We start from the raw sequence: 10114 nt of genomic DNA, 5'->3' as shown, positions 1-10114 counted from the left end.
ATTGAAATTATGCCAACTCTTTATAATAAATAAAAGATTATTTTCCCGATAGTTGTTTGGTAAAATAAATTCATAAATAAAAATTGTCAATTTATTTATTTATTTTAAAAAAATTCTGATGTTTGCGTTTGTTGAAATCATTTAGATCAAAATTTTTTCAAGTCTTTATGATTTACATGCCGAACAACTGACAGGTGGAAATATAACGTTACCTCATGGCTACTGCAAAAATGTTCTTCGCGAGATTTCTTAAATAAAAAACTGTAAAATTATTTTTTAAAGATGACTAATTTACATCTGGATCCATGCTGAGTCGCCATAAGATAGACCACCTATGATAAAGTTATAATCCTATACATGAAACAATAACAGTAAATGCACACTAGTCCTTTTAGAACAAATTCTGAAGATATCTCTATCACCCCTCAAAATAGTTAATCCAAACTTTGCTGTTAACTATAAGTGAGGCTTTGAGGAGCTAGTGAGGAACCACCGAGCGTCAGGGAACAGAAAATACATTATAAGAGCAATCGATCCAGCAAGGCAAGCACCGAAGATAAACCAGTTTAGCCCAGCGAAACCTTTATTATAGCTTCTGCTCAAATCACGATGATAATCTTTGTTGCTATACTTGACAGTGAGATTGACTGATTGAGTGTTCGTTGATTGCATCTTGCTAACCTGAAGCCTAATCCTATCAGAGGGAACACCAGCTGAGTAGTCTTCATTACGTTGTCTAATCATTTCATTACGTGGTCTAATCTGAATTCTGGGGCTCTCACATGAGTTAGAAGCAGTAGCGCCACGCAGTGATGAGTCCTGTTTGACAGTATTCTCAGTTCCAATTTTAGAGTCAGCAAGGTTTATGTTATCAGAGCAGCCAGATCTGAGGATATCAAAGATGTCATCTACTAATAGGAAATCAACGTTTTCTTCAGAATTTGGGTCAAGATAAGTATCCAGTGGCTCCTGTTTTGTTGGAACAGAAGTAAGATCTCCCTGCAAAAATCTCAAGATAAGTATACAACCATGACTATATATTTATATAACTTGGGTATGTGCATTTCGACTTCAGATGCCTGACAGAATTGAGTCATTTAATTGAAGTGGCTTAGCAAAATGGTGAAACTCCAACAATTCAGCAAAGAATTTTGCAACATATGCAAATGCGAGGAGATGAAAGAGAAATTCATAGTGACCTTTTTTGACAGAGTAGTACCATTAAGGAAAAAAAAAAAACTGAATCTGGAAATTAAATATCAGTTCCAAGTAGAGTTGGCTATTGAACTGACATGAACTCATCTGACTACTCAAAATGGACAATTGCAAACTTATTTTATTTATTTCTTATTCTTGTAAATCAATATTTGATGCCTATGTAGACTTGTACTAATAAGTGACAAAATTCTTAAATACTCTTGAGACCATGGTGAGACTACGTTTCTGAACCTAAGAACTGCTAGGACAAAAAACTTGAAACCAAGAATGTTTTCAAGATGAAGGGTTCACAGACCACCAGGCTAATTCCCAGTAAAACACATATCTAATTGTAAGAGATTGAGTTATACCTCAGCCTCATGCTCTAGTTCACTAGGACCACTGAAGTTGGGATCAAAGAGCTCTGCAACCCATGCGTCAATATCATCTATGTCAGTTGAGTGACTAGACGATTCCTTGAAAACCACAGGTTCAGCATTTTGGGCGACTTTACCTTCTTCAGATTCCCAACCATTCCTCTTAGTAACACGACAAAGAACAAAAATATCCTGTAAAAAGATTAAATATTAACCAATCCAAAAATACATCATAGGAGATACTAGACTAGTATCTATAGTTAATTATCTAATAGCAATCAGGTGTAACCAATAAATGATAAAATAAGGAAAATAAAGTTCTGCTGGTATGGAAGTGTTCAAAGGCAACTGAATATTCTAATTAGATGAGTTTGAATAGATCGGAATTGAAAGTGTAAGAGGGTAAAGGAAGACAAAAGAAACCTTTATTTAATGCTACAAATTGTGATTTAATTGATTTGAGTCTTGTTAGTAATATACACTCACACAGAATTCAATGGTAGAATAAGATTAATGTAGTTGAATCTAAAATACTCTATGTTGGGTGATGATGAGGATGAATATCAAAAGCTAAGCTTTTGGTATAAATGATCAGCGAACTAGAGTAGGAATTCCTGAGGTTAAATCCTGTTGGTATAAGGTTGAGTTAGTCCACATGTTGGGCTTGGGCCAATCTAATCCAGTTCACCTACCCACGTGTGAAGGTGAGTATTAACAATACCAATATATGCATTAGTCTACTTTTTTAATAGGGTAATTTTTCATGATAAGTTGTAAACAGACAACAGGTACAAGTAGTCTCCTCATTTCGGATGCAGATTGTCAAGATCTTCCCTCATATGATGCCTTGTCAAGGTAGGAAGACTAACTCATACTTCATAATCATTTGAAATAAAAAGGCTAAGTAGTCTAATTGTGGCTACAATATAGATACTTTAATGTTAGATATCGCAACCCAGTGTAATGAAATGGTTGAATTGTAAAACTATATGTAACAGTTCTACAATGCTGAGACCCTATACCCAAATTAATGGTAGCAACATATTGATCTAGGCCTCCAAACCAATATGATAATCCATGATGCCATAAAATCAATATTTGAGCAACTATAGTAGACCTAGCTTTTCATCATAGTTATGTGGTTTTAATTTAATCTTTCTACAGATTAGGAATTGCACAAGGTATATGATAGAATATGTACAGGAAAAGAACTTATACAAGAAAATTTGCTTATGCTTATGCTTATGTTCTTTTTTTCACTCCTATGAAGAATCTGCATAAGATTATGCTAGCATATTATTCAAGTCTAAACTAGCAAGGCTTGAAACATGCCTAAATTAGAAGATTTCAGATAGAAAACATTGTTTTACTCAAATGGAGTCCGTCATTCAAAGCAAAAGACTTACCTTTGAGTTGAGAGCAGCCTTATATTCTTTTTTGCCTATATGATATTCATGCATAATCCAATCAGTGCGTCTTCCACATGGAGGCCGACCTTCATGAAAGACCAACGTTTTTTTGGTGCCTAATACTCGGTTTTGGGACTTCACGTCACGGTCTTTGCCTGTGGATTTCCAATAACCTTCTTCTGTCGCCCTGTTTGTACGAGAACTGTTAGGGTACTTTCTGTCAATTAATGCAAAAAAATGCCACTTGCTATCCCTGGTGCGAAGACGACATTTTGCTGCAGGGAAATTAAAATATAACATAAGAAACAAAAAAGGAGATAATATTCATTAAACACGACACTATGTGATTTAGTTATCTCTAAAGTTGTCTATAGCCATGCTAAGTAGCAACAAAATTTGATATTTCAGCCACCAATTGAACAAGTAACTTGCACTGATTCGGTACACTAGTTGCAAGGTTAGGAAAGAATGAAAGATAATAAGTAGAAAGAGAAAAATCAGGAGGAGAAAGACCTAAGATGGAAAGATGAAGGAGAGAAGACAAGGGAAAGGAAGATGAGATCTGGTCTTTGTGATTTCGCCATGCGAGCCTAGTTCTGCACGTCAACTTGCGCTTGCGTCAATCTGGGATGAAAAAGACAACTTTCTCCAAAAATAAGATAAAAGAGGATTGATGTGGGTAAACTCAACTGTGTTGAATGAAGATGAGTATATGACTTCTAGTGTCATAAAGGATACATCTGAGTAAAAGGCCATAGGTCCACCAACCTACTATAAATTAAAGGGAAAATGTGAATTATAAAAATGTTTGTTCCTTAAATGTTGACTTAACCATAAACAAGGAAAAGTTCACAAGTTTGACTCATTAAAACAGTCATAAAACAATTCCATGGATAGAATTGAGGAAGGAATCGGTGAAAATTAAATGAGGATTTCTAGATACCATGCCACTATTTACACAACAATAAAGTAGCAAGAAGAGAGTTAACTAGGGGATGACGCAAGAGAGATGATGAAAAAATATCGCTTAATAAAACTAAATATAATAGGGGAATAACTAATGTGGACACAATTAACCACTTATTAAACACCTATTGAAATGATGACAAGTATCCTGAGTAGTCAGTTATTGGCATTTTAAGGAGTAGTCGATAGGAGCTGACATGTATCAAAGGTTAAACTCAAAGGGCCAATAAGATGCCACAGCATGAAGGGCAAAATGCACTCTCAATAGTTGAGTGCTCACTTTGGGGCCTATAAAAGGGGGCCAAGTACAAAGTTGAGAGGGGACAATCAGCTATAGCTTCAAGCTTTCAGAGAGACTAAATAGGTGAATCCCAAGATGAGAAGTAATTGTCACTCGGTTGTTTGATCATAATGCTCCCAAGTCACCATTTTCTCCAACATCAACTCCCATTCAGAGAATTAATGCTTAGAACCAGTCTAAACCTAATTCACTCCTCTTCCCTTTATCAAGAATTATACACTTCTTCAACTTGACCAAAAATTATACACCTCTTCCATTTGCTACAGATTTTCCACCTCTTCTTTTTTACTAGGAATTATTCACCTCTTTCACTTTATCAGGAATTATCCACCTCTACCCTTTACTATGAATTAATCACATCTTCCCTTCACTAGAAATTATCCACTTCTTCCCATCACCAAGAGCTGTCCACTTTTTCCCTTTATCAAGAATTCCCACCTCTTCTTTTCATCTTAACTACTTTGATGAAGGAAATGCCATCTAAAGTTCTCGACCACCTCATCCGAACTGAATGAACTACTCCCTTTTCATCTGACTTATTTCTAATACATATGAAGTGGGCTGTTGATCCATCTTCATCCTCCACATTGAGATTCCTTTAACCAAAGAACCATTCCAATTGGCAAGCCTACACTCGAGCTAAATCAAGTAGACTTCATTATTGGAATGTTATTTGATCATATTAAGTGAACAACTTAGGAGTCTAATTTGGGTGGATAGATGAGAAGAGGAATGAGAAAGCAAAAGGAGAAGTGAAAGGGATAATATTAATGTGTTTGATAATGCCAAACAGTCAAACAATTTGTAAGTATTCATTATTATGTTGTTGAATTTCTAATTTCTAATTTCTAATTTTTTTGATGTAAAATAGATCTTGCAGTCCTATGGCATGTTTATAAATTAAATAAAGTTTTAGTTCATACAATCTTGGAGATGAAGTTTCATGTACTAACTAGGCTGGGACTGATACATATTAATTGTTCATTGAAATAGTCCAAGATCTTAATCTGTGGCTAAGAATAATGCAATAAAATAATGCCAAACAGGTGAATAGTTTTTAAGAATCCATTATGATCTTGTGTGAATTATTAATGTTGACGTGAAATGGATTTTGCAGTCTTAATACATGTTTATAAATTAAATAAAATTTTAATTCAAAATCCTGCAGATCCAGGAGTTGTGTGTTATTGTCAGAAAGAATTCATATCATTATCATGTACATTGCAAAAAACATTAGTATGTGATGAATAACAAAATTACAGGTGCAAAATTACCAGGTAGATCCCATGGCTCATGCTTATATATGTCCACCTCTGGTATAAGCTCATCGAAGTTGTGCCCTAGTATTTTCAACTTCAAATAGTGAGATATAAGTTCAGCATCTGTCGGGTGAAAACCAAACCCAGGTGGCAAACAAACACTTAATTTTTCCATCCAAAATGACTCAACTGCATGAGAATATACAAATATTATCACACTAGAGATCAAGTAATAACACAAAATGTAAAGGTAGACAGGATAATAACAACAAAATGGAAGGCAAATAGTTCATATGAACAATGTAAAGACTGCAGTTTATATTTACTATTTCAACTATCAAACTATCTTACTATTTAAATCATCATTTTATTCTGGAAAGTGGGAACAGCAGCAGAAAATAAGTGGAACAAGAACCATGAAAAGTTTTAGCTGCTTTCTTTAGAAGAACAATGCATTAGCAAAATGAAATGTACAACTTCATGTAGCGTGACCACTAAGTTTAAACTAAAAACTTGTTCTGATTGGGAAGGGGTAACTCCTCCCAGACCATAGCAAATTGGAAAGTGTTTAAGTAATCAGTTTTGGCTTAAACCAATGATTCTTTTCACTAGAACACTCTTTTTAACTGATAAAAATGCCAATTTTACTATTATTTAGTTGAATTTTAGTGCAAAATTTAATCACACCAATGTCACAGTCAAACTAGGAAGTCTTTTCTTTCTAAACTTAGCAGTCTTTTTCTTTTTTGGATTAAGCTCTCCAAGGTGAACTCTAAAAGCTACTGTCTTTCCAGGCATCCACTCTTAAAATTCTACCCTTTTCTTAACACATCAGTATAAGTCAACATTCAGCCCAATAAACTAAAATTATCATGACATTAACAATCCAATATGTAGCAAAAGCAATTTCAGATGGATATTTACAACCTAGATCCCAAATACAATTCCTTCTTAGAATATTAAGTATGGTAAATATATAAACACTCTCTTAAGTTAGACGAATAATGACATCCCTCATCTCAAGTATATCCAATGGCCTATAAGATAGAAGAAAGAAACAACAGCAAAAAAAAGGTAATTCTTATGTCCAACTAGCCTGTGTGCGTAATGTACACTCAGAACACGCTAGCACATCCCGTACATAAACAATGTATCCTGGGAGAAAAGTTAGCTGAGGTGACCAATAAAGCTCTGGCCTGATATTTGTACATGCTATAGCTAAGTAGTGGGATACTAAGAAACAAATACTAAATTGAAATGCTTGAGCTTGACTTGACAAGCTGAAGAACATAGTTCAAGTCGCAGAGGTTGACAATTCCCAACTATCCCTTACTCCGTAATACTGGAGGGGGAAAAACAATAACCTAAAACAGGAAAATAGTGCAAAAGACGAGTCCAAGGACCGGACATCGCATCTACCGCAACTTGAGGTTATATACCGGATCTTTTTCCCTAAATTAAAATCGTCCCACTGATGCGGTGCGGTTGAATTTTCGGAAAGGGAGAAGGAGGACGATCGGGGAATTAAGTTTCAAAGACTACAAATGACCTTATCCGATTCTATGCCGGAACGAATCAAAAGTATGGAATAACAAACCTAATCACAAAACTCAACCTAAAAAAAAAGCAAAAGAAGAGAAGAAAACATGGCCGACCTCTCTCCGTCCAGTTCGATCGCCTGCCTGGAAGGAAGAGCGATCCGGGCCGTAGCGTCGTTAATCCCTGGCGCAATCGTTTCGCTACCGAGTCCCCCTTTCTACGTATAACGAAGTCGTCGTCGAAGTCAAGTCCTCGCGGGAGTGACGACACCGACAGGCATGAGGGGGAAGAGCCAACTGCCAAGGGCCTTGTTTGCGCGTTAAAACCGCGTAATTTTTAACTTTATTGTCATAAGTAACTAAATTTAATTTTATTTTTTATCAAAAAAAATCAAAAATACATTCTTTCTAAATGGGAGTGGTAAAATCAAAAATACATTTTATAAAATACATCTTGAATGGGCATAAATTAATTTATTACTTTGTTTACAGTTAATTTTTTATTAACATAATTCTTTGATATAAAAATATTAATATTCCATCCTTCGAAACTTATTTTTGAAAGCATGATAAATTATTTTTAAAAATGATATTGATATATGAATTCAAAATTTTAAGATTTTAATATTTGAAGTAAATTTTTACTTAACAAAAAGAAGATCCATCCTTGGAATCTTATTGCGTATGAGTGACCAAAGGCCTTACCAGCGATACAAGTTCCATCTTAAGTATAATCTTTTGTTGAATTTTAGAACCTGTCAGAGTTGACTTTCTTTGCTATTATGTTCATGTGTAAAAGAGGAGAAGACGATAAGTTGAGGATGTGATTGGAAGTTTGACGTGATGAAGACTCTATGTGTTTTTACAATACAAAAACGCTAGTACCAAGTCAGGAAGGGATTCCTGACATCGACCCTCCGATGTTCAAATTAATTTTTGATGATGTAGAGAATACCAAGATTACTGTGACAAAAGAACGTGTAGAATAATGAAATTATGCATACTTCTTTTTGTAGATAAAAACTCTTTTTAAAGTGTCACTGTAGTGTATGTGCACGTATTTTAAAATGTATGTACATTTTTCTAAGTGTCATATGAAAAAATAAGTCAAAAAGTATCCTTAACGTATTTTCTTAAGAGAACATGTATATCTCTGATGTAACAGTCTGAAAATTTTTACTGTACGATTTACCTGTAGAACATGCTCAGTTGTCAGTGGCACAAACTTTCAAAATAGTACAAGGAGATATACGAGTGAGTCCCGTTGTAGGCCGAGCGATGGGCGCTCGATCGGGACACACCTGCTCGGCTATGCCGCACTGAGCACTCTCCCTTCTCTTAACTTTCTTATTATTGGAGGGTTGTCTCTTATTCGGACGGACACGTTTCTTGTTCGACAAGGATGATGATTAGAGGATGTACTGTTTGTTTGTCTCTTAACCTCAAGTTATCTATTTGATCTTGCTCGTTCATTCGGACATTTCGATCACTTGGCCATAACTAGTGGCTTGGTTGACTTTGACTTTTTTTTTTTTTTTAATTTTAGCTTTCACGTCAATCGATTTTTTCTACTTTAATCTATCTTTATTGGTTCTCTCCCTCATCGCATCAGCTGCTATTTGATATATAGAAGTTCCTGATCTTTCACTTTGAAGGTGTTAAGGTCTGTTAGTTTCTATATTACTGCCTGCAAGAGAAGACTTAGGTTATATACGACTGGTTCGGTTTAACTATTCTAGATTATCAGTAATGTGTTTGGATAATCAAGTGAAAATCGAATGAACATCTGAATATTTTTAGATCAGTTTAGTTTAGATGAGTTCCACAGTTACGTTGGATTTTAAGAAAGTGGATTTATCCATTGGCGTATTTTGGGAAGAGCGAGGATGCGTCTCTACGTTGTGGATGCAATGTGCATCCATTCTGGTTTAGTTATCTTGGAGTACGCCGACCTGATCGTACGGAAGCTCCTCCAAAACTGGATTACAAGAGACCGACAGGTGTAAGTGAACAAGCATCCTAATCAACAGGCCGGGAAGAAAACGGCGTCTCCATGCTGACGGCCATGAGAATAACTGAATGTATAACCACTCGCGCGCATGAAGCATCGAAGTTGAAATCAGTCTTCCTCCGCTCATCAGCGGAGAGCGGAAGGATTGCAAGTTTAAACCCTCCGATCTCTCGCTCGTAACCAACAACCGCCTTTCTCCACGTTCGTTCGTTCGTAACCGCCACCTCCCACCGGCCATGTGATCGAACTCTCTCTATATATATGTCCTCTCGACGCCGACCTTCCATTATTATCGATCGACTCTGAAACCAACAGTACGAGTTCCCAATTCAATGGCTCGCACAAAGCAGACCGCACGCAAGTCCACCGGCGGCAAGGCTCCCCGCAAGCAACTCGCCACCAAGGTCACTCACTCACTTACTCACTCACTGTGGTTCCCACTGATTAACCAATGCGCACGCACGTTATGATCATACACAACGGCACTACTCTGTTTGTAGGTAGCGAGGATGTCTCAGCCACTGGCAGGGAGGGTTAAGCGACCGCACCGGTTCCGGCCGGGGACCGTGGCGCTGCGCGAGATCCGTAAGTACCAAAAGAACACGGATCTGCTGATCCAGAAGCTGCCGTTCCAGCGGCTGGTGCGGGAGATCGCGCAGAACTACAAGACGGACCTGCGGTTCCAGAGCCACGCCGTGCTGGCGCTGCAGGAGGCGGCCGAGGCCTACCTCGTCGGCCTCTTCGAGGACACCAACCTCTGCGCCATCCACGCCAAGCGCGTCACCATTATGCCCAAGGACGTCCAACTCGCTCGTCGCATCCGCGGCGAACGCCATTAACAAAAACTCTTGACGAATGTGTTGTTTATTAATTATGTTGAATGTTGAAGTCACGCGCATGTGACGCACATGCGCATCTCGCGTGGCGAATGCTGCCCCAAGGACAGTCAGTCACGGCGCATTACCATGACTTGTCATGTAGATCATCCGCTTATTGAAAAAGGTGGGTCCAGTCTCTCTATCATCATCCATTCCGTGTTTGAATATTAGACAAAGA

General features: G+C 37.2%; 2 protein-coding genes across 3 annotated transcripts; one reads left to right on the top strand and one right to left on the bottom strand.

Moving 5' to 3' along the window:
* Nucleotides 1-249: 249 nt before the first annotated feature.
* On the bottom strand, nt 250-7338 carry LOC122038535 (NAC domain-containing protein 74-like). Of its 2 annotated transcripts, XM_042598330.1 has the most exons (5): nt 7165-7338; nt 5525-5698; nt 2981-3258; nt 1569-1766; nt 250-999 (listed from the first exon to the last, which is right to left on the bottom strand). In XM_042598330.1, the coding sequence occupies exons 2-5, from the start codon at nt 5682-5684 to the stop codon at nt 457-459; spliced, it is 1179 nt and encodes a 392-aa protein (XP_042454264.1). In that variant the 5' UTR covers nt 5685-5698; nt 7165-7338; the 3' UTR covers nt 250-456. The 2 variants fall into 2 exon arrangements, with proteins under 2 accessions (XP_042454264.1, XP_042454265.1); XM_042598331.1 differs by lacking the exon at nt 7165-7338 and having other exon boundaries at nt 2981-3170; nt 5525-5663.
* A 2052-nt stretch (nt 7339-9390) lies between these two features.
* On the top strand, nt 9391-9897 carry LOC122012845 (histone H3.3-like). The gene is made up of 2 exons (XM_042569506.1): nt 9391-9462; nt 9559-9897. Exons 1-2 carry the CDS (start codon nt 9391-9393, stop codon nt 9895-9897), a joined length of 411 nt encoding a protein of 136 aa, XP_042425440.1.
* The last annotated feature ends 217 nt before the right edge of the window (nt 9898-10114 follow it).

This window comes from Zingiber officinale, chromosome 1A (assembly GCF_018446385.1).
Source record: "Zingiber officinale cultivar Zhangliang chromosome 1A, Zo_v1.1, whole genome shotgun sequence".
Lineage (NCBI taxonomy): Eukaryota > Viridiplantae > Streptophyta > Magnoliopsida > Zingiberales > Zingiberaceae > Zingiber > Zingiber officinale.
The sequence above is the reverse complement of the archived record's forward strand: the minus strand, read 5'-3'. Positions and strand labels throughout refer to the sequence as shown.

What these genes read in the sequence shown, in the direction of transcription:
- LOC122038535 (XM_042598330.1), bottom strand. Translation starts at nt 5,684, where the DNA reads ATGGAAAAATTAAGTGTTTGTTTGCCACCTGGGTTTGGTTTTCACCCG. An exon ending in TGAGCCATGGGATCTACCTG is followed by an intron (nt 3,259 to 5,524) that starts GTAATTTTGCAC and finishes ATTTCCCTGCAG; the next exon opens with CAAAATGTCGTCTTCGCACC. An exon ending in AGGCTGCTCTCAACTCAAAG is followed by an intron (nt 1,767 to 2,980) that starts GTAAGTCTTTTG and finishes ATCTTTTTACAG; the next exon opens with GATATTTTTGTTCTTTGTCG.
- LOC122012845 (XM_042569506.1), top strand. Translation starts at nt 9,391, where the DNA reads ATGGCTCGCACAAAGCAGACCGCACGCAAGTCCACCGGCGGCAAGGCT. An exon ending in GCAAGCAACTCGCCACCAAG is followed by an intron (nt 9,463 to 9,558) that starts GTCACTCACTCA and finishes CTCTGTTTGTAG; the next exon opens with GTAGCGAGGATGTCTCAGCC.